At 41.7% G+C, this 24956-nt stretch overlaps 1 protein-coding gene across 4 annotated transcripts in view; it reads left to right on the top strand.

Moving 5' to 3' along the window:
• The window catches only part of RETREG1 (reticulophagy regulator 1), a 184138-nt gene that overhangs the window by 67226 nt on the left and 91956 nt on the right, over nucleotides 1–24956 (top strand). The window contains exon 2 of one of the 4 annotated variants that reach the window (XM_023545393.2): nucleotides 24517–24712. The exons of the other annotated variants lie outside the window; for them this stretch is intronic. Coding sequence (XP_023401161.1) covers nucleotides 24603–24712 — 110 coding nt within the window. The 5' untranslated portion in view covers nucleotides 24517–24602. The remainder of the gene's footprint in view (nucleotides 1–24516; nucleotides 24713–24956) is intronic. 4 annotated transcript variants of the gene reach the window in all.

Here is a 24956-nt window from a genome sequence, read left to right as displayed (position 1 = left end):
TCAGACCTGATTAATAGAAATAAAGATGAATGTTTAATACGTTTCCCACAGTAAACATTTCCATCTAGTAATATAAATAAGCTTTACCTCTACAGTGCCACTCTTAAAACCAAATCTGCATAAATTAATCAATTAATTTATCAATTAATAATTCTTTAGGCCTTGGGATAAGGTCATTATGGTTCCAAATTTTGTCCTCCAGTTCTGTGCGTGTTAAAGGAACTTACTCAGCTCTACAGGGGTGTCAGGCCGTGAAGGGTGGTCCCTGCTAGCCGAAGGTCTAAGACAAGATTTGTGAAGGTCAATGAAATGAATTCAATTCTGCTGAGAAACTTAACTATCCAGTGGATTCAAATACTTACATCAGTGGTTCTCTCTCTCATTCTTTTTTTTTAATAGATTTTATTTTTTATAATAGTTTTAGGGGTACAGAAAAATTGAGACGATACTACAGAGAGTTGCTATATCTCCCCTCACACAGTTTCCCGTTTTTAGTATGACATCTTACCATTAGTATGGTACATGTGTTAAAATAGTGAACCAATAATGAAGACATCCTTATTAACTGGTCTATTCTTTATTCAGATGTCTGTAGTTTTTACCTCATGTTTCTTTTCTGTTCTAGGATCCTACCCAGGACACCACATTATATTTAGTTGTCACGTCTCCTTAGGCTCCTCCTGACTGAGAGTTTCTCAGACTGTCCTTGTTTTTGCTGACCTGGGCAGTTTGAGGAGTCCTGGTCAGGTATAGGCTGCCCCTCTGTGGAGTTTCTCTGGTTTTCTCACAGAACAGGGTTATGGATTTCTGGGAGAAAGATCATGGGAGGTGAAGAGCCATTCGTATCACATTATATCAAGTGTGCATATTTTCAACATGATTTATGACTATTGATGTTGACCTTGATCCACCTGGCTGTGGTGTTTGTCAGGTTTCTGCAAGTTGATTCTCTTTTAAGCAGGATAGTCTACTTGGGAAACCACATTAAGGTCAGAAGGCTGTTGAAGAGTACAGAGCCGGGGAGAGGAGTTGGAATGTTTGTCAAAGATGGCGCCTGGAGGCATGTAGCCTGCTGCATCCACAGCTGCCCTAGGCATCTGCTCACCTGTGGTCTGGAAGATTGGGGCCTGGGTTCTAGTCCTGCCCCCCTCAGCCATGCTGGGCTGCTTTGGGTAGGTGTCGTAAGCTTTCTGTGCCTGCATTTACCTATTCGTTAGTTGAAGAAATTGAGGCTTTGATCTGTAACTCTAGCGAGCTAGTGTAAATTCGTAAGATTTTTTTTAAAAAGTACAATGTGCACTATTCAGGTTTCCGGAAAGACTGCTTCAGGCACTGTCTCCCTTCCTTTTCTGGAATCCGCAGTTTTCTAAATGCATTACAATTTGTGTGTGAGAGTTTCCACTGCAAACTTGCTTTTAATCCAGAAGCTGTGTGAGTGGTAATGATTTGGAAAAAAATATTAGCACAACAGGATCAAGGAACTTACTTTGCTAAGAGGGAGTGAGTGGTTCTGAAGTCTATGACTTTTTAAAGATTTATAATATTTCACTAATTTGGGAAAGTGCTCATGGGCCTCAGAGAAGTCAGGATAATGGAAATAACCTTTAAAAAGGGTGTCAGTCACCCTCAAATCACCTAGATGTATATGTAAGTGGGAGTCCCTCGGTGTTGCAAACAGTTTAAGCACTTGGCTGCCAACCAAAAGGTTGGAAGTTCGAGTGCACCCAGAAGTACCTTGGAAGAAAGTCCTGGCAATCTAATTCCAAATAAATCAGCCTTTGAAAACCCTATGGAGCACAGTTCTTCTCAGACCTCCATGAGGTAGCTATGAGTCAGAATCAACTTGCAGCATCTGGTTCTGGTATATTTCAGTGCAATGAATATCCATCCTGTACCTTGATTACGAGTCCAGGGGTCCCTGCTATTGGTCCCAATCCTGCAACTAGTAATTGCTTAGTGAGGACGTAAGTGAGGATCATCTTGAAATACCCCTTCTATCTCTAAAAAGTCCTCGGTGGTGTGACTTGAGGGCTTTGTATGTCCCTTTTGTATTCTCGTCCTTGTACATTTTTGTTTAGCCAGTGCCTCTTCTGAAGTGATCTGACTCACAGTGGATGGGACACTTTTCTCTGTCTGTCCATTGCCCTGGGGGAACAGTGGTTAAGCACTGGGCTGTTAACTAAAAGGTCAGCAGTTCCTTGAATTTCCCGCATGATGGTCTGGTAGGTTGTACCCAGCGATTCTTGGCATCTGGCACTGGATCATGCTTGTGTTTGTAACACTGAAAAAATTGCTTTATTTTGAGGATAAAATGCAATGACTAATAAGCAGATCTCTGCAGGCAGAGCGAGGCTCTTGCTCATGGGAGCCATGTGGGGTTACAGTCTGTCCAACTTCCAAGGTCACAGGTGTGAGCTCAGAAACCTCTACCTCACTTGGCTGTTGTTAGAAATCACCCCTGCCCCCTCCCAGGCCAGTGCAGCTCCCAGGTTGGTCAGCAAGGGTCAGATTTTCCTCTTTTCAGCATTGCAGCAGTTTGTGCTGGTCTCAGAGTGAGCCCAGCCGTCTCTCTGTGGGGCTTCAGTTGGTTAATTTAAGGAGCATTCATTTCACTATTAAAAAGGGTGAATCCCACCCGTAGTGGATCATTCCACATTCGTAATGCCATTGCAAACCTTTTAAATTAAAGAGGAATTCCTTCCTTACCATCTCTCTGCAGCCCTAATGGCTTGCTGTTTGCCCAGACTGTTATTTACTCTTGGGGAAGAGTTTCTTTTGTCAGCTAAATTAAGCTTAAAGTATTTGCGTAAACATTTAACGTGAAGATAATGGTGGATATGTAGGTGTGTAGTGTCTCTGGACATTGAAACATTGTTCGCTCTTAACCACTGTGGCACCAGGGCTCCATTCATAAGCTAGCATTCATAATTAGTACATTATATTAAAGACAGGATCTAATCTCCCATGGTGTCATCAACGATAATAGAGAATTTTACTTGGATGCCATTCATATATCGGTTTTTGTTCCTGGAAAATTCATTTTGTGAAAATGCGATTCTCAGTGTGTTTGTTTGGAGAACGGCTCGTGCTTGACCCATTTCTTTAATAAACAATAAGCAGGAACTCCAGTCTATAAGCAGGATTTATACAGAGCTGCCCATCAACCGAACCCAACTAACATCTTTTATGACTCATTCCTCGTATTGAATTGAAACCTGATCCATAGGCTCGTAATAGCCTTTCATTTCTGCCTGAGAGTATGGCAGGTAATTGAATAAAATCCTCTGTCGACAGACCAGAAATTATGCACACTTCCCTTTAAAAACATAAAATTGTTTTCGGTTTGACCAGGGTTTTCTAATAAGTATAAATTAGAGAAAAAGAACTTCCACTGGCTCGTACCAACCATTCATGATTTCTTCACCAACTTAATAGTTTTGTTTATTGTTCATTGGAACCCAGGATAAGGAGTTACTCTCTTCATAAACCTTGTTTTGTTGTTCAGTGCCAATTTATAGAAAGTAAAATTTTTTGAAACGTGTGCCTGAGAGCTGTGGGATTTAACACATATTCCACAAATCTAGAAGCTTCTAGCAGGGTGTTGTTCACAGGAAGTGGGCTCACAGGAAGTGGCTTTATAATGACATAGCTGAGGCATTGGATCTCTGCTTTGCCCTACCTTGCCCAGGCTCTTCGGGGCCAGAGCAGAGAATTAACAGGGTCAGTCTCTGGAGCCAGCAGGGATTAGCAAGAGAGTGGAGAGCTTTTTGCCTCTAGCTTGCTTAAATCTCTGGAGCCGTCCTTGAAGCCTGTCTGCCTCTCTCACCTGCTCTCAGGAGCAGAAAGTCCGTGGCCCCACTTCTTCGGGTAGAGTGCCCTTTTGTTATTGAGAGCTTCCAACTAACTGCCAGTCAATACATTCTAGCTGGATGTATTTTGCGGGGAGAGGAATCAGTATCTTTTGGTTGTAAATCCCAAGTCCTGATCTTCATTTAACTCAGAGGCCCAGAGTGAAACATTTAAGTAGAAGTTGTCTAATTGATCAAATCCTTGAGTGACACATTAGGCCACAGTTAAAAGTGGAAAACGGAACAGGAGTACGGTCACTGGTTGTTGTTAGTTGACGTGGAGTTGGCAACCATAGGAACCATATGACAATACAATGAATGTTGCCCGGTCTTGTGGCATCTTCAGAATCCTTGGTATGCTCCAGTCCATTGTGACCGCTGCGTGTTTTGATGCCTTCCAACCTATAGGGCTCATATTCCAGCACTGTATTGGACAGTATTCTATTGTGATCCACGGGGTTTTTACTGGCTAACTTTCAGAAGTAGATCGCCAGGCTTTTCTTCCTCGTCTGTCTTAACCTGGAGGCTCTGAAACCTGTCCACCATGGGTGACCCTGTTGGTTTCTGAACTACTGGTGGCGTAGCTTCCAGCATTCCAGTGACAGGCACGGCCACAGTATGGCAAACTGATAGTGGGTGGATGGTCATCTGTCTAGTGTTTCCTAAATTATCTCCTCTGAGGAATGGGCCTTAGTATGAAAATTGCATTTTTTATATTTGTGACTTGTTACGTTACTCATATCACGTTTGCACAGACAAGGTTGCTGATCAGAATTGCCAAGGAAGCTTAAAAGATTTCATCCCTTTCCGTGTTAAAACCAAACCAAACCCAGTGCCGTCAAGTCGATTCCGACTCATAGCGACCCTATAGGACAGAGTAGAACTGCCCCATAGGGTTTCCAAGCAGCGCCAGCGGATTTGAACTGCTGACCCTTTGGTTAGCAACCATAGCACTTAACCACTACGCCACCAGGGTTTCCTTTCCGTGCTAGGTATGACAATAATTTAGATCTTGTGAACTGAAACAACTATTACATGAAACAATATTTTTGAATGTATCTTCAAGTAACCTTGAATCTTGTAGAAGGTACCTTGTACCTTCGCACCTTATCCAAATAAGACTTGTATCTTTCTCTCAGACATAATATTGGAAAGTGGTATTTTTTATTTTCATTTCAGTCAGAACTATAGATGGGGACCACATCTTGCATGAGTTTTAAAACAAAATCTGGTGAAGGATATATTCGATTGGATTAAATCAAAAGATATATTTTTCTAGGAAATTAAATTTAGTATATGCTAGATTTTAGCATAAATGTATCTGTACTTGGACGAATCTTTGGCTGAACATGCCTGGCTTAGCCTGGGAGCTAAACACCACTTTTAAAATCTGTACCCTGCCATAATAAAAATTCAAATAAGCCTTTTATTCATTTTTTCAAAAATGAGTGAAGACAATTCTGTAGTCATATATTATACAATGGATAGTCAAAGCCCTTTTTTTCCCTGTCTCTAATGAAGAATAGGCCCATTCATTGACTGCCTGCTTGGAAAGCCCAGCCTTCGCCAGAGCTACTGAGATTTGATCTGAAAGTTTCTGAAAGTTCCGGATTCCAGTCTGCTGTGTTCATTTTTAAAAGTTGTATTTTGAAAATTAGATCAGCTGAAGACAAGTATGGAACACAGGAGCAGAAGCAGTTTTTTTAGAAAGCTTTTTTGGAGGAAAATGATAAAGAATTACGCATCTTATACCCTCACCATCAGTGTTGTACATACAAGAAAATTTATTTATGACTCTTTAAAAATGCCTCCTGCTGGACGTGTATGGGCTACCCTTTTCTCTGAAGAGTCTGTCTAATGGAAGGAAGTACGTGTCCAGAATACGAGTCCAGGGGAAAAACCCTCTATGAAATTGACCTGGATCTTCATGGTGGTGGTCGTTCGTTGCTATTGAGTTGGCTCTGCCCCGTCCTGCGCCATCACGGTGATCACTGGTGTGTTTAAGTCCGTTATTACAGCTATTGTGTCTCTCCATCTCATGGACGGTTTTCCTCATTTTCACTAGCGCTCTACCAAACATGATGTCCTTTTTTAGTAATTGGTCTTTCCTGTAGCGACTGCTGTATTTTCTTGAGACACTGAAGAGAAAATGAAACAAGAAGAACATTTCACAGCCCGTTTGCTTCATTGACCAAGGGCGGTAAATTGTCAGATCTGTTCCTGGTTGCATATTTGTTTCACAAGTAACACATTCTCCTTAAATTCATGCATGTTTACCAAGTCACAACAGGAGTAGAAAACCAGGGGTCATGCCTGGGACCTGGTCGTTGTTGTTGTGTGCCATTGAGTTGATTTTCAACTCATAGCGACCCCATGTGGCAAGAGTAGAACTGCCCCATAAGGTTTTCTAGGTTGTTATCTTTATGGGAGCAAAATATGTATATCCCTAAATAAAATTTTTGTTTCTTTTGAGGTCTATAAAATTTTACCATATTTATGTAGTCTTTTAGGGCTTGCATTTTATAGTCAACGTATAAAAAAATTCACCCTTGTTGCTGTGTGTTACTGTAGTTCTTTCCTTTTTTTGCTACTGTGTAATATCCCATCATGTGAATATGCCACAATTTATTTATCTACTCTGCTTTTACAGGACTTCAGGCTTTTTAGCCAGACTACTGTGCCTGTGAGATTTTAAGTTTATTATAAAGCGATACTAACGATCACAAAAAGAAAGAAAGGCAAATGCCCAAGAACAATTTTACCACATAATGGGAAGCGTTTCCAAAGTAAAATTACTTGGGCTCTGACACCTGTTTAGGACGTTTCTGAAGTTTTAAGTTTTCCTGGCGACCTTAGCCTGAGTTTGCTCAACAGTGTGTTCTAGTGCTGGCCGCCACTAGAGGGCGTACGAGAGATGCGACCTCTGCGTGTTGGAGAAGCTGAGAATAACTAGGTTACTGGGGGAACTTCTGCCCTGTAGGGTCACTGAGTCAGAATCGACTTGATGGCCGTGATTTACTGTTGGAACCTAGTAAAATGGCTCCAAAGTGTTAATAGTACCAGTGCATTGCAGCAAGGTAAAAACGTTAGGATTTCTCCAGTTACAAGAAGAAAAGCCACTTGAAAGTTTTATCTGCATCTGTATTGGTGGACATAAATGCATGGATACTCATATTTTAATGTTGTTGTTATTAGTTGCTGTCCAGTTGGCTCTGACTCATGATGACCCCCTGCACACAGACTGGTTGCCCGATCCGGCACCATCTTCACCATCACCAGTATGCGCAAGTCTAGTTTTGTAGCGACGGTGTATTTTGAGTACCTTGCAATCTAGGGGGCCCATATTCCAGCACTATATAGGACAGTGTTGTGCTGTGATCCATAGGGTTTTCATTGGCTAATTTTGGTAAGTTGGTCACCAGGCCTTTCTCCCTAGTCTGTCTCAGCCTAGAAGCGCCACTGAAACCTGCCCGCTGTGGATGACCCTACTGGTATTGGAAATACTGGTGGCATAGCCTCCATTATCACAGCAACATGCAAACCACCATAGTGTGACAAGCTGACAGATGGATAGTTTAAGTGAAAAAAAAGAACACACACTAAGAGAGGCATTAGAAGGATGAGGCAATGGAGACTAAAACAGAGAGACTGTGGGTGGGGAGGAAGTTCACATGTAAGTGGCACATAACAATGACAAATGGCTGTGCCTCTTCATTTAGCTCATGCTTTTCCAGGCCTTTATCCACGATCTTTTATAAAATCTTCTGAATATTTTTTTAAATTTGTGTTATCGAAGGCCCCTTTTCCACTCTCTGTTCCCTGACTTAGCACTCTTTTCCTCTCTCAGAGGAATACCTGCATGGCACAAATGGTTAAGAGCTCAGCTGCTCTCTGAAAGGTTTGCCTCCACCCAGAGGTACCTCGAAAGAAAGGCCCGGAGACCTACTTCCGAAAGATCAGCCACTGGAAATCCTGTGGGGTCACCATGACTTGGAACCAACAGCAACTGATTGGTGGGTAGAAATGCACAGACCCTCCCACCCACCAAGCTATAAAGAACCTTAAATTATGAATCCTAGAAAATCACTTAATTTGCAACTGATTGCATGGAGAGAGGACTTATTGGAGAGTTGTTGGCCCAGGCATGAATCGACAATTACCTGTTAAACACTGAGGGCATAGGTCCCGAGTTTGTTAGACAAGTGTACAAAGGAATTGGCAGCCTAAATATGTGTCCTCGGGACCTTGGGGTGTTGGTAGTAGGCTGAATGTTGCCCCTCCCCCCAAAAAAGTCCTCATCCTAAACCCCGGAAACTGTGAATATGTTACTTTCTGTGGCAAGAGGAATTTTGCCGATGTGACTAGACTAAGGATTTTAAAATAGATAGATGATCCTGGATTATCCAGAGGGGCCCAACACTATCATAACCCGTACCAGTTGCTGTGGGGTCAGTTCCTACTCGTGGCAACCCTATGCGTGTCAGAATAGAACTGTGCCCCACAGCGTTTTCAGTGGCTGATTTTTTTGTAAGTCAGTCACCAAGTCTTTCTTTTGAGGCACCTCTGGGTGGACTCGAACTGCCAACCTTTTGGCTAGGACACAAGTCCATTAACCATTTGTACTACCCAGGGACTCCAGCATAATCCTAAGGGTTCTTTTAAGATAGAGGCAAGCGGTCAAGGAGGAGAGATGCTCAGCTTCTGGTGTTGAGAATGGAGTGAGGGGCCATGAGCCAAGGAACGTGGGCAGCTTTTAGAAGCTGGAAAAAGCAAGCAAATAAATTCTCCCCTGGAGCCTCCAGAAGGCATGCAGTCCTGTGGACCCATTTTAGACTTCTGACCTCCAGAATGGTAGGATAAAAACGTTGTGTTGTGCTAGGCCACCAAGTTTGTAGTAATTCGTTGCAGCTGCAATAGGAAAGTAATAGTGTTTATTGTGATGTGAAATAACCAGCTTTTGTTTGAAAACTGTCCAGGGCAGGTTTGCCACATCACATCTACGTCCATTGGAGACATGCAGTTTGACGCTGCTCTGTGGGAGAGCTGCATCCTGAAACAAGAAAGGGCCCCAGAGATGCAGGACAGAGAGTTAAGTTCACCAAAGCAAAGGGAAAGGACAGGGAGCCAAGAGCATGCCTGGGAGCATGTTCCCACTGGGCCAGTAGGATTTGAAAAAAGAAACAACTTAGAATAGCCAAGGAGAGTTACAAAGCCACCAGGATTGGAAGTCAGGGGCAAAGAGTGTTTTAGGAGGCAGCCGTCAGCCATGTTCTAAGAGCCCTGGGGAAGGTCACTAGATTTATAGAAGTGTTTTTGGAGGCCTTTATCAATAAGTCTGGTTTATGTGTGGAGGAGGGGGAAGAGAATTTTAAGAGTAAAAAATCAAATTCAGAGGCTTAAAATGAGGTGAGGGCTGAGAAAATGGAGATAGGCAGTGTGAACCATCTACCACTCATGTGTCAGTTTGTCCTAACGTGGTGGTTTGTGTGTTGCTGTGATGCCAGAATCTCTGCCCATGGAGGACAGGTTTCAGCGGAGCTTCCAGACTAAGACAGACTAGGAAGAAAGGCCTGGCCATCTATTGAAAATTAGCCAATGAAAGTCTTATGGATCATGACAGAACATTTTCCAACTAGGTTGCTTTGGATGTGTCATCAGGAGGGATCAATCACTGGAAGAGGACATTATGCTTGGTGAAATAGAGGCCCAGTGAGGGCTTGGGAGACCCTCAGTGAGATGGAGCGGCACAATAGCCGAAACTGTGGACTCAGCCATGCTAGCAGTCGTGAGGATGACACAGGACCGGGCACCGTTCCGTTCCGTTCTACATAAGGCCACCATGAGTCGGAGGCAACTCAACCGCACCTGACAACAACAACAACTATAGTGCCAGCCATATAATAAGAAATATCGGTGGTGGACGCATGGAAAGAAATGAAACAGTATCCAGGAAAAGCAGCCGACTTGGTTTTATTTTGTTTTGTTTTCAAAATACAGCGAGGTGTCCATGTTGAAAGGCAAAGGAGAGGAGGTGAGTGGCAAGGCTGGGCTGCTTTTGTCCAGCAGGTAGGTGGCCAGGTTGCTGGGTAGAACTTGCGGGGAGGGTCTAGACATGTCCCCAGTGGGCAGGGTTATGGCTACAGACGAGGTGGACTGGGCCAGCTGATTGGCTTGGTTCAGCTTCCTTAAATCTCTACTGGAAAATCGAAGGCTAGTATTAGGTAACTCAGCAGTGCCAGCATGCCAGCTGGAATGCTGAATTCTAGGCAACATCAGAACTTCCAGCAGTGAGAGTGTTGCTTCTAAAGGAAGAGCCCAACAATGTGACCTTCATTTGTCATCTCAGTTTTCTGGTCCCTTTCTGATGTTTTTTAAAAGGGGAGAAGGACTGCGGGAAGGAGGAGAGTGAGTAGTCAGCAATATTTTTTAGAGGCATTTGGTAAAGGAGGAAAAGGTATCCTTATTGGGGCATATTGCATTATTCATGTGATGTTTTTATTAGTTTTTTTTGAAGGCTATTCTTACTTGTGCCTGTGTTTAATATCTGAACAACTGGGAGAGAGAACTTATAATCCTGCAGTCATTTGGCTTGTATTCTTAGGAGTATTTTTAAACTCTAACATTCAGAGCCACGCCATGTCATTAAAGCGCAAGGAGTGCTTTCAAGCTTCATTTCTCTGGGACTGTGCGCTGGCAGTTTTGGATAGTATTTTTACTTCCACTGAAAATGTTTATTTAGATCTTTTCCTTCATGCTTAAACGTTATTATTATACTATTTTTTGGTTAGTTCTTTGTTAAAATGAGTGATAATTTTCCATCACGACTCAGGAGTCATTTGCCATGGAAAGAAAACTGATTCCCAAAGTTTATCAAGCTAAGCATCCTCAAAGTCAGAAATGGTAGGTTATTTTGAATAAATTGCCCATTTAATCTCCCCTCCCCTCCCCCCCCCACCCCACTCCCAGGAAACCCTGGTGGTGTAGTGGTTAAGAGCTATGGCTGCTAACCAAAAGGCAGTTTGAATCCACCAGGTGCTCCGTGGAAACAGTATGGGCAGTTCTACTCTGTCCTGTAGGGTCGCTATGAGTTGGAATCAACTGGATGGCAACGGAACCCCCCCAACTCAGGGCTAAGTTGGAATGAAATCGTCTTGCTTAAAAGATTTTTTAATGGATGCTAATTTACGGGCTGCCATGTTTGGAGTATGTAATGAAGATTCAGTAATTATAGAAGTTTGGAATGGAAAAGAAACTTGTATGTTTAAATTGGGAAATGGTTCTAGAACTGATTTGGGGTTAAAAAAAAAAAGTACAGTCCCAATTTAGGTCTTTATAAAATATTAAACTGGAATAGAAAAGATCACCAGTCTCCACAGTTTTTGTTATACATGAGTTGTTCAGTAAATGCCCTGGGGTCTCTGGATGGGGCAAAAGGTTAAGGAGCTTGGCTGCTAACCAAAAGGTTGGAAGTTCTAGTCTACCCAGAGGCACCTGGTGAGCAAGTCCTGGTGATCTGCTTTTGAAAAATCAGCTATTTTCAAAATGGCGCACACTTCTACTCTGACACAAGTGGGATTGCTAAGAGTTGGAATCAGCTCTAAGACAGCTTGTTTCTGGTTTTCAATAAATGACCAAGCAATTGGTTTGAACCTTGTCTGGAAGAAGGGGTCCTGGTTTGAGGAATTTGTGTTCTTTGTCTCGGGCATGTGGGAAGTTAGAGACCAATTTATAAGTGGGCCTTTGTTCCCTATTAAGGCATAAAAGTCCTCCAACAGTGAAAGAATATACTGCTTGTACTAAATGAATTCTCTTATTTTAGTTAGAATGTGGGATTAATAGGAAGGTAATTCGCTAAAATCCTAGAGCAAGCTCTTCCTTTTTGGATGTGTGCTTATATATATATATATTTTTTTTTACTGTAGGAAATAAGTGTGTAAGTCCAATTTCCCCATCTTATTATTTTTAAAGATGACTGCATTAAATACCCTTTTCTAACTCTTAGTATTTTATAGGTGCGTCTCGAATATTTTTACCATAATTTTTAATTTTACACAGCACTAATTTCATGAAATTTACTCAAAACCATGTTCTTCCCTCTTTCGAAACCAGAAAAATTTTACCCAGTAATAATTTCAGGATATAAAATTACTGTCAAATGTGTCCTTATAATGGTATACTTCTATACATTTATCTATTCAGGGCTAAAACCAAAAAAAAAAAAAAAACCAAACCCAGTGCTGTCGAGTCAATTCCGACTCATAGCGACCCTATAGGACAGAGTAGAACTGCCCCACAGAGTTTCCAAGGAGCACCTGGCAGATTCGAACTGCCGACCCTTTGGTTAGCAGCCGTGGCACTTAACCACTACACCACCAGGGTTTCTACTCAGGGCTAAAGGGTTGTGGTAAACCTGCTGCTAGGCGGCCTTGAACTCATCATGTACCTTTATATTTTTAGCAGGGCCTCATTGCACACTGAGAGGAAAACTTGGAGGACTGATATATTCTTTGACAAAATCTTCCACCAATTTCTGTAACCTAAATTCATGTAGCTGAAACAGCAGTTTTTGTTTGTTTGTTTCTTGATGATAAGTTAAGTTCTGATTATTGGTAGCACTCATGGGTATTCAACCAGTTCAGTCAAAAAGCCAACTTGCAGGTTTGGGGAGGGTTTGATCTAAAGTGGGATGTATTGAAAACGTTATTTTTATTACGAAGGAACCAGTGTATCTTGCTATCTGTTATCTGTTTAGGAGTTATATTAAGCATCTGTCTTAGTGAGTTAGTGCTGCTGTAACAGAAATACCACAGTGGGTGGCTTTAAAGAACAGACATTTGTTTTCTCATGGTTTGGGAGGCCAGAAGTCTGGATTCAGAGAACTGGTTACAGGAGAAGGCCCTGTCTTGCTGCTGGCTGTGGGGGAAGAGCCTTGTCTCTTTAAGCTCTGTAGCACTGCTGTGTCTTGGTGATGTTCCCATGGCATCTTTCTCCCCTCCTTTGTGCGTCTTTTTTTTTGTGTCTAATAAGCTCATTTTTAAACTCAGAAGTAATTAGGTTTAGGACACTCCCTATACTGACATGGCCTCGTTAACATAACAAAGAAACCCTATTTCCAAATAGGGTTATATCCACACATATAAAAAACCAAACTGGTTGCCCTGGGACAGAATAGAACTGCCCCACAGTGTTTCCAAGCCTGTAATCTTTACAGGAGCAGACCGCCACATCTTTCTCCCTTGGAGCAGCTGGTGAGTTCGAACACCTGATCTTTCAGTTGATGACGGAGCATTTAAACACTGCACCACCAAAGCTACCTCGACAGGCATAGGGGTTAGGATTCCAACACATATTTTGGGGACACACAATTCAGTCCATAACATCATCTGTGCTTTCCCTCTTTATAAATATCTTTTATCGCAGGCCTGACCCAGAAATTCTTCATTTGAGTTTCCTATTGACGTTTGAAAAGGGATGAAACACTTTGTAAGTGTCAAGCTTTTGGGTTGGGAATAAAGAAAGGGAGGTACCATGTGCTACTTTTACCCCATAGGCCTCTAGCAGCTGTTCTTTTGGATATCTGCTTAAACTTTGGGGCCGCCTTTCTTGTTGCTGTCTTAAGCTTGAGTCACTGCAGACATTGTTCCAACATAAGGCACCTGCTGGGTACAGAGCTATCTGCTGGACATCTTGCATGGTACTTCGTATTATATTAACATCCTATTGTACTTCTCTTGTTGTTGGAATAAGGGGAAGAGGTCTCAAACATCAGAGAGGTGGTAGAAAGAACGAGAGAGTGTGAGTTAGACGTTGTCCTGCTTAGTTGGAATTGTGTGAATTTGCCTTTAAAATGATTCTGAAGAGATTCCATTGCTACTTGCTCCACATGAAGATCCTCCCTCCCATCGGAACAAAAACAGCCACGAGCATTACATCATCAGGCAAAGTATTCATTGGTATATCATGCCCAGGAGGGAGTCCACTGCTATACTTAGATTGATTCCATTTTTGCTCATTGAAATGATAATTTTAAGGCAAAGCAAGAAAAAGATAGAAGGGCGAGGGATCATTGAAGACCGTCAACTTTATCTTATAGACATTGATTGATATTTAAAATTTAGAATCTGGTATTAATTTTAATTATATTGGAACAGCACCTTATTTGATTATTGTTTTCCAACCATTTGTTATAATTATGACATCTCATCCAAAAAACCAAAACCAAACCCACTGCTGTTGAGTCGATTCCGACTCATAGCGACCCTGTAGGACAGAGTAGAACTGCCTGAGTTTCCAAAGAGCTGCCTGGCAGATTTGAACTGCCAGCCTCTTGGTTAGCAGCCAGAGCACTTAACCACTAATCCACCAGGGTCTCATATTTAAAGTAAACCCATCTTTGGGGCAACGTGTTTCTTCTAACAACTGATCTCTTCTCAAATTTGGCATATTTTTTTTTTTCAAGATTATAAAATTTCAAACTTTGTGCAGCGCAAAAAGTAAAAAAAAAAAATGTTTCTCTTTTTGGGATCTTGATCAGTAGAATCCCACAGCTTTCCTTTTCATGACTGGACTTTTGTAATGGTTTCATTGAGGGATAAAGGATTTCACATCCCCGCCCATACAAGCGTTGGATTTTGTCACAGTCGGAAGGAGCTAATTTACCTGCCTTTGCCAGGAAGCTTCTGTGCTAACAAGAAACAAAAACCTCTCAATTTAGCTTAAATAGAGGAGAAGATATTACTTGGCATCAGAACATCTCAGAGAAGCTGAAATGAAATGTAAGGAACCAGGAGCTGGAAATTCACCGGGAACAGAGACTCCTCAGGAATCAGAGGGAGCTGACGGGGAACTTGGAGTACAGTGGGGGGACAGTCTAGGAAGAGGGGTCTCTCAGTCATCATCATCATCGTATAGCGTTAATAAAAAAAATAGCTGTCATCTATTATTAGTTGCTGTTGAGTCGGCTTGGGTATAATGTTGCCCGGGCCTGCACCATCTTCATGATTATTGTGTATTTTGAATATGTTTTTGCGGCTATTGTGTAGTGCCTTCCAGCCTAGGGAGCTCACCTTCCAGCACTGCATCGGACAGTATTCTGTTGTGATCCGTAGGCTTTTTACTGGCTAGTTTTCTGAAGTAGATTGCCAGTCCTTTCTCCCTAGCCTGTCTTAGTCTGGAAGCTCTACTGAAACCTGTCCACCATGGGTCATCCTGCTGGTGTTTGAAAGACCAGTGGCATAGCTTCTAGCATCATAGCAACAGGCAAGCCTCCACAGTAAGACAAACTGACAGGTGGGTGGTGGTATCATTTGTTAGATTCTGTGCTAAATGCTTGCTGCCTGCTACCTAATTTATCGTGAAAACAATTCTATGAGGCAAGAATTATTAGGCTCATTTAAAAGATAAGGAAACCTACAGCTCCTGGTGGTTAAGTAAGTTGACCAAGATGATAGAGGGGTTTCAACTCCTGTCTGTCTCCTCTCCAAAGCCCATGGGCTTGACCTTGACATTCTACTGCATCTCATATTAAACAGATTATATTTCTTTCTCTAGAGTGTTACTTCTTATACGGTATTTAGGCAAATGAAAATATTTTGAGGAATTTAAAATGAGAATTTAGAATGTTTTCATCACATTACAATAATGAGGAACCAGCAGAATGTTGACGTTACCTGTATCCAGGGATTAGAGATACTCAAAGCCTTGGGGGTGGGGGTGGGGTGAGAGGGTGGCAGCTGAGCTGGGTGAAAATAAGCCCTGACCTGGGGGCTTTCAAAATGTTGGAGAGACAAGCTCCAAAAAAAAAAAAAAAATACCACTACCGTGGAGTCAATTCCGACCCACAGGGACCCTATAGGACAGAGTAAAACTGTGCCATAGGGCTTCCAAGGCTGAAATCCTTACGGAAGCAGACTGCCACATCTTTCTCCCATGGAGTGACTGGTGGTTTTGAACCTAGTGGTTTCGAACTGCTGACCTTTCGCTTAGCAGCCAAGCTCTTTAGCCATTGTACCACCAGGGCTCCAGAGACAAGTTTGTTGTGGTTATTAGGTGCTGTCGAGTCGGTTCTGACTCATAGCGACCCTATAGAACAGAGTAGAACTGCCCCAAAGGGTTTCCAAGGAGCGATTGGTGGATTTGAACTGCCTACCTTTTGGTGAGCAGCTGAGCTCTTAACCACTGCACCACCAGGGCTCCAGTAGAGACAAGTTAGGCTTTTAAAGCTTGTTTTCATCATAAAAATGATGCTTTAGTTTTAGTGAAAATATGAACTCTGTCATACCAAAGAATTTTTGCTTGGCACAAATTTTGTTCCTTACACGTGAGAGAATTAAATCTTAAGAGATAATGGGGGAACAATGGGAGGATCTTTGGGCTTGGAGCAAACCCGTTCAACTCTAAACCTCGCTTTCCTGTTTGGTTGAGACAAAGGGGGCAGACTGATTATAAAGTGACGGTCATCAAGGCAGTGCGGTAAATAGATTAATGCAACAGAGAGACTAGAAATAGACCTGCACATAGATGGCAATGAATTTTTAAAAAATATTTTGTTGTATTTTTGGTGAAAGTATACACAGCAAAACATGTTCCCGTTCAACAATTTCTACACATAATGTTCAGTGACGTTGGTTACATCCTTCACTTTGTGTCAACATTCTCATTAGTTCCTTTTTAGTTCTTCCTCTCCTGTTAATTTTGTCTCACTGCCCGCCCAACTTCTCATCTATGCTTTAGAGTACCTGTTGTCCATTTGGCCGCATGGATAACGTTTAAAAGAGTGCAGTTCTCAAGGGTGAAATTCTTCACTTTTTGAGCTAACTTGCTCTTTAGTTAAAAGGTGATTTCAGGGGATAGTTTCTGTTCAAGGTTTAAAGAGTATCTCAGGGCAGTAGTCTCAGGGATTTCTCTAGTCTCAATGGGTCCTGTACGTCTGGATTCTCCAAGAATTTGAAGTTCTGTTTATAATTTTTTTCCTTTTCTGTCAGGATTCATCTACTGTGACCCTGATGAAAATGCTCACTAGTGGTAGCCCGGCTCCGTCTAAATCTGCTGGTCTCAACGTAGAGGTGGCCATGGTCCCTGGAGAAAAGTTAGACTTGTATTTTGGTTCCTTCTCTGATTCTTGGATTTTCTTCATTCACCTTTGTTCCAGGTGAACAGAGACCAATCTTAGATGGCTGCTTGCAGGCTTTTAAGACTGCAGACTCTACTCACCAAACTAGGATGTAGAACATGAATCGACTGAATTGACCCATAACACTAGGAGCCTAAGTCTTCAAACCAAGAAAACTAATCCCGTGAGGTGATTGATTATGTCTGAGAAGTATCCACATCTGTGGCTCCTATTTGATTTATTCTATATTGATTGATCTGCTTTTGTTTATTGTTGAGAAATTATATATAACATAGTATTTACCAATTCATCCTTTTTCTTATGGACAGCTTAGTGGCATCGATAACCCACCTTTGGTGCTGCCTTTCCCATCACTATACCCAAATAGTGACTACTACCTAGGGAATGATTCCCCTCCTTCACACCCCCTTCCAGGTAATCAGTGAACACATAAAAGTAGGATCATATAATATTTGTCCCTTTGTGGTTGACTTATTTTGCTCAGCATATTGTCCCCCAGGTTCATCCATGTTGCAAGATGATTTGGGAACTCACTTTTCTTTATGGCTGTGTAGTATTCCATTGTACATATGTACCACATTTTGTTTATCCATTCATCCATTGATGGGGACTTAGGTTGTTTCTACCTTTTCACTACTGTGAATAGTGCTGAAGTGAACATAGGTATGCATATGTATATTTGTGTCTCTTCTATTAGATCCCTAGGGTATATACCAAAGAGTGGAATTGCTGGATCGTACGGTAGGCCTATTTTTAATTTTTTTGAAGAATTGGTGTACTGTTTTCCGTAGCGGTTGTACCATTTTACATTCCCACCAGCAGTGGATAAGGGTTCCATCCTCCCCACATCTTCTCAACATTTGTCGCTTTATGTTTCTTTTGATCAGTGACATTTTAGTTGGGATGAGGTGATATCTCATTTTGATTTGCATCTCCCTAATAGTTAATGACAGTGAGCATCTTTACATGTCTTTGTTGGCCACTTAAATGTCCTCTTTGGTGAACTGTCCATTCAATTCCTTTGCCCTTTTTTTCATTTGAGTTATTCGTCTTTTTGTTTTTGAGCTGTAGAAGTTTTATATGTATTTGAGTATTAGACCCTTATTGGATGTGTTGTTCTCAAAGATTTTTTCCCAGTCTATAGGTTGTCTTTTCACTCTGTTGATGAGCATAAGTATTTAATTTTTATGAAGTCCCAGTTATCTATCTTCTGCTGTTTGGGTAATGACAATTTAATGTTGGTGGAGTAATTAAGAGTGAACTTGCGGTTAAGCACTTTTGCTTAAACATTACACGCAGAAGTTAGTTTCAACACTGAGCCGGTTTTGACATGGATACCATTTGATAGTCCTTGCCTGTACCCACTGTACAGCCAGGGTCATATGATATGACTCCAGGAGTGTGAACTGTGATCTGCAGGAAGCTCGGATGTGCCTGAGAAGAGATCCCAGGGAAACGTGGTGTTTCAACTTCTAAATGTTTAACTTTTAAACAAAGATGCGAAGGCAATCCAATGGAGGGTAGCCTTTTGAACAAATGGTGCAGGAAAAATTGCATGTCCATAAGTAAAAATTAACTCAAAAGGGACCATAGGCCTAAATGTAAATCTTGATCACGGGGAAATCATTGTAACACTAGGCTAGGGAAAGATTTCTTGCCTACAATACTAAAAGCATAATCCGTAAAAGAAAAAGTTGATAAATTGGTTATGTTAGTTTCCTAGTGCTGCTGTAACCAAAATAGCACAAGTTGGTGGCTTTAAAACAGAAATTTATTTTCTCCCAGTTCTGGAGGCTCAAAGTCCAAACCAGGGTCTCGGCCGCGTAGGTTCCCTCTGTGAGCCCCGCTCCTAGTTTCTGGTGTCTGCCGGCGACCCTTGGCGTTCCTGTGCTTGTAGATAGGCTCTCACATGACATCTGTCCTCCTGCTGTGTGTGTCTCTGTGTCTATTCTGCTCTTTTTTATAAGACACAACTCAGAAGTGATTAAGTTTAGGATCCACCCTACCTTGGTAGGACTTCATTGCGATAACAAATGAATTACCCCTGTTTTCAAACAGGGTCATATTTACAAGTACAGCACTTAGGATTTCACCAATAAAAAAAAATCCAAAAAGGTTTGAATAGGCATATTAATAAAGAAGATAACACATGAAAAGATGTTCAACATCTTTAGTCGTTAGAACTGCAAACTAAAACCACAATGAGATACCACTGCACATATTTAAATGGCTAAAATAAAAAACACTGAGCATACCAAAAGAGTAAAAAGACCACCTACAGATTAGGAAAAAATTTTCAGCTGTGACGTCTCCGACCAGCGCCTGATCTCTAAAATCTGTATGATTCTGTTAAAACTCAACCACAAAAAGACAAACGATCCAATTAAAAATTGGGCAAAGGATATGAACACGCACTTCACTAAAGAAAATATTCAGGCGGCTAACATATACATGAGAAAATGCTCTCGATCATTAGCCATTAGAGAAATGCAAATTAAAACTACGATGAGATTCCATATCACTCCAACAAGGCTGGCATTAATCCAAAAAACACAAAATAATAAATGTTGGAGAGGCTGTGGAGAGATTGAAACTCTTACATGCTGGTGGTGGGAATGTAAAATGGTACAACCACTTTGGAAATCTATCTGGGCTTTTCTTAAAAAGTTAGAAATATATCTACCATACAACCCAGAAATCCTACTCCTCAGAATATATCTTAGAGAAATAAGAGCCTTTACACAAACAGATATATGCACACCCATGTTTATTGCAGCACTGTTTACAATAGCAAAAAGCTGGAAGCAACCAAGTTGTCCATCAATGGATGAATGGATAAATAAATTATGGCATATTCACACAATGGAATACTGCTCATCGATAAAGAACAGTGATGAATGTGCGAAACATTTCATAACATGGAGGAACCTGGAAGGCATTATGCTGAGTGAAATTAGTCAGATGCAAAAGGACAAATATTGTATAAGACCACTATCATAAGATCTTGAGAAATAGTATAAACTGAGAAGAACACATTTTTTTGTGGTTACGAGATGGGGGAGAGAAGGGGGGTTGGGAGAGGGTTATTTACTGATTAGTTAGTAGATAAGAACTACTTTAGGTAAAGGGAAGGACGACACTCAATACAGGGAAGATCAGCTCAACTGGACTGGACCAAAAGCAAAGAAGTTTCCTGAATAAACTGAATGCTTCGAAGGTCAGTGGAGCAGGGGCGGGGGTTTGGGAACTATGGCTTCAGGGGACATCTAAGTCAACTGGCAAAGTAAATTCTATTAAGAAAACATTCTGCATCCCACTTTGAAGTGTGGTGTCTGGGGTCTTAAATGCTAACAAGCGGCCATCTACGATGCACCAATTGGCCTCAACCCACCTGGATCAAAGGAGAATGAAGAACACCAAGGTCACAAGGTAATTATGAGCCCAAGAGACAGAAAGGGCCACATGAACTAGAGACTTATATTATCCTGAGACCAGAAGAACTAGATTGTGCCCGGCCACAACTGATGACTGCCCTGACAGGGAATATAACAGAGAACCCCTGAGGGAGCAGGAGAACAGTGGGATGCAGACCCCAAATTCTCATAAAAAGACCAGACTCAATGGTCTGACTAAGACTAGAAGAATCCTGGCGGTCATGGTCCCCAAACCTTCTGTTGGCCCAGGACAGGAACCATTCCAGAAGACAACTCATCAGACATGGATTGGATTGGACAATGGGTTGGAGAGAGATGCTGATGAGAAGTGAGCTACTTGTATCAGGTGGACACTTGAGACTGTGTTGGCATCTCCTGTCTAGAGAGGCGATGGGAGGGTAGAGGGGGTTAGAAACTGGCAAAACAGTCACGACAGGAGAGACTGGAAGGAGGGAGTGGGGTGACTCATTAGGAGGAGAGTAAGTGGGAGTATGGAGTAAGGTGTATATAAGTTTATATGTGAGAGACTGACTTGATTTGTAAACTTAAAGCACAATAAAAATTATTATTTTTTTTTAAAAAGGATCACATTATTGCCTCCCTGAATAATTTTTCTTAGGGAACAAGAATAAAACCTCTTCTAATTCTATAGCACAATGTTGATCAAAAGCGGGAAAGTGTAGAACAGAATTGAAAATTCTCATGGACTTGAGACTTTCTGGAGCCATGGAGGCTGGATGAAATCCTGAAACTGTTGCTCTGAGATAATCATTAAACCTGAAACCAAAAATATCCCCTGAAGTCTTCTTAAAACCAAACAATAAAAGTTTAGCTTACCTAGTAAAAAATGTCTTCCTTGAACATTATGGTTTTTTTTTTTAATTGAACTTTAGATAAAGGTTTACAGAGCAAATTAGTTTCTCATTAAACAATACACATGTTGTTTTGTGACATTGGTAGTCAACCCCAAAACATGTCAGTGCTCTCTCTTTCTCTATCTTGGGTTCCCCGTTACCAGCTTTCCTGTCCCCTCCTGCCTTGTTGGCCTTGCTCCTGGGCTGGTGTGCCCGCTTAGTCTTTTTTTTTTTTTCTTTTAACGGGCCCTGTCTAACCTTTGGCTGAAGGGTGAACCTCAGGAGTGATTTCAGAACTGAGTTAAAAGGGTATCCGGGGTCCATACTCTGGGGTTTCTCCAGTCTTTGTCAGACCAGTAAGTCTGGTCTTTTTTTGTGAATTAGAATTTTGTTCTACATTTTTCTCCAGCTCTGTCCAGAATCCTGTATTGTGATCCCTGTCAGAGCATTCAGTGGTGGTACCTGGGCACCATCTAGTTGTGCTGGACTCAGTCTGGTGGAGGCTGTGGTAGTTGTGGTCCATTATTCCTTTGGACTAATCTTTCCCTTGTATCTTTAGTTTTCTTCATTCTCCCTTGTTCCCAAAGGCGTGAGACCAGTGGAGTGTCCTAGATGGCTGCTCACAGGCCTTTAAGACCCCAGATGCTGTTCACCAGTGTAGAATGCAGAACATTTTCTTTATGAACTGTGTGACGCCAGTTGAGCTAGATGTTCCCTGAGACCATGGTCCTTACAGCCCTCTGCCCAGTAATTCCGTCCTTCAGGGATCCATAACCTTTTAAAGAGTTATTTCTCCCTCATAATTTAGAGTGTACTTTTTTTTTTATACTATACTCCAGAAACCCTGGTGACCTAGTGGTTAAGTGCTACAGCTCCTAGCCAAGAGGTTGGCAGTTCGTATCGGCCAGGCGCTCCTTGGAAGCTCTATTGGGCAGTTCTACTCTGTCCTATATGGTCACTATGAGTCGGAATTGACTTGACAGCAGTGGGTTTGGTTTTTTGGTTTTGTACTACATTGCTTCTACTGAAAAATGTGGCACTTTTTTTGTGTTGCAAATGCCAGAAGCCCAAGGGAAACCAGTTTTAAGGCCAGAGAGAATTGGCTGAAATCTTGGGGATGTTCATGGGTGGGTTTGCCTTCAGGATTGACTGACCCAAGAACTCAAAGCAGACCACCAACATTCATATTCTCTCTCTCTCTATCCCCATCATGGCTGCTCATAAGCTTTTAAGACCCCAGATGCTACTTATCATAAGTAAGATGTAGAATATTTTCTTTGAAACTGTTACGCCAGTTGAGGTAGGTGTCCCTCGAGACCATGGTTCCCGGCCCTCAGCCCAGTAGTTTGGTCTATCAGGGAGTTTAGATGTGTCTATAAAGCTTCCATGACCCTTCCTTGGTCAAGTTGTGCTGACTTCCCCAGTATTACAAACTGTCTTATCCTTCGCCAAAGTTACCACTTACCTATTGTCTTGTTAGGTGCCCTTGAGTTGGTTCTGACTCATAATGACCTTGTGGGCAACAGAAGGGAACACATCTGTTGCCTAGTGTTTTTTCCTCCTTGCCCCTCCGCTTCCTCATAACCATCAAAGATTGTTTCTTTCTGTGTGTAAACCTTTTAATAAGTTTTTATAGTGGTGGTCTCATACCGTATTTATCCTTTTGTGATTGATTTATTTCACTCAGCATAATGCCCTCTAGATTGATTCATGTTGTGAGATGTTTTGGAGAGTCATCATTGTTCTTTATTTTTGCGTAGTATTCCGTTGTGTATATGTACCACAGTTTGTTTATCCATTCGTCTGTTGATGGGCACCCAGGCTGTTGCCATCTTTTTGCTATTGTGAACAATACTGCAGTGAACATGGGTGTGCATATGTCTATTCGTGTGATGGTTCTTATTTCTCTAGAATATATTCCTAGGAGTAGGATTGCTGGATTGTACGATATTTCTGTTTCTAGCTTTGTAAGGAAGTGCCATATCATTTTCCAAAATGGTTGTACCATTTTACATTCTTACCAGCAGTGCATAAGAGTTCCAGTCTTCCCACAGCCTCTCCAACATTTGTTATTTTCTGTTTTTTTTTTTTTTTTTTAATTTATGCCAGTAATGTTGGGGTGAGATGGTTATCTCATTGTAGTTTTGATTTGCATTTCTCTAATGGCCAGTGATTGAGAACATTTCCTCATGCGTCTCTTAGCTGCCTGAATGTCTTCTTTGGTGAAGTGTCTGTTCACGTCCTTTGCACATTTTTTGAATTAAATTATTTGGCTTTTTGCTGTAGAGGTGTTGGATTTTAGCATTATGCTCTTTTAAGAACAATGTGTATTGGATCAAAGTGACAACATCAACTCGAAAGATTAGATCGGAACCTTAGGGGGCAGTGAGTTTATATTAATGGGGGAGGAACAACTCAGAAAAGGAGGGTAGGAATGGTTGTACAACTCGAAGAATGTAGTCAGTGTCAGTGAACTGTACGTGTGGAAACTGTTGAATTGGTGTATGTTGCATATGTTTTCAGGAACAGCAACAAAATTAAAAAGAAATGTAAAAAAATAAAAACACCTCTCTTTTAGTTGTGGTTTCAACCATAGGCACATAGACTAGTTTGTATTTTTAAACTTGAAATACTGTTTCTGTAAGTCTGTGTTTCTAAGGGCAAAGTCAGGTATGAAACTGAGGCAATTTGTTGTAGCCTGTTAAATATGAAAAAAAAAATGTGATTATTAGTTGTGTCTCCTCAAACGTGTCAGCTCTGGGGCAGGGACCATGGTGGTGTCCTTGCCCTAATCTCTCTAAGCACAGTGATGAAGGCAGGTTGGCACGTAATAAATACTTTACTTGTCAGTCGATGGTCTTTTTTTCTTTTATTGTTTTGAATTATCCATATTAGACAAATGCTGCCCTTCCCAGATTCCAAGTTTACACACTCGTGAAATGAAACCCATTCCAATTCGTAAGACTCATGGGACAATTTGGCCCTTGACTGAAAATATGCTTACAAGATGCTTTTATCCCTGTTTTCATTGGTTTCTGTGCTCAGGTGGTTAGGAGGCCAGGAATTCGTTCGGGAGAGACCTGTCATTTCCTGTTCAGTTCCTAGGAAGACGTTGTTATTGTTGTTAGCTGCTCTCAAGTTGGCCCCGACTCCTGGTGACCCCGTGCATAATGGGATCAGACCCTTGTGATCTGTAGGGTTTTCACTGGTTGATTTTCAGAAGTAAATCCCCAGGCCTTTCTTCCTAGTCCGTATCAGTCTGGAAGCTCTGCTGAAACCTGTTCGGCATCGTGGCAACACGCAAGCCTCCACTGACAGATGGCGGTAGCTGTGCATGGCATGCCTTGGCTGGGAATTGAACCCTGGTCTCCCATCATGGAAGGCGAGAATTCTACTGCTGAGCCACCACTGCCCTCAGAATGCCCAGGCCTGTGTTAAGATCAAGTAAGCGTGGTGTTATCCCTTCTCTTTAATATAACTTTCAGTTACTTCCAAGTGACTCATTGACAAGCCCGGATTTGATTTTTCTGCAGTGATGAACGAATCCTTCACTGCTGGTGTGTGTGTGAATTTCTTGAAAGTGACAGAATCAAGGGTTTGTGATTCCCAGTGTTTAAAATCCTTTCTGTAATAATTGAATTCGAAGTGGAATTCCCTCTAGTATTGAGCCCCAGTCTGCAAACACAGA

The sequence above is a fragment of the Loxodonta africana genome, chromosome 2, assembly GCF_030014295.1.
Source record: "Loxodonta africana isolate mLoxAfr1 chromosome 2, mLoxAfr1.hap2, whole genome shotgun sequence".
NCBI lineage: Eukaryota > Metazoa > Chordata > Mammalia > Proboscidea > Elephantidae > Loxodonta > Loxodonta africana.
The sequence above is the reverse complement of the archived record's forward strand: the minus strand, read 5'-3'. Positions and strand labels throughout refer to the sequence as shown.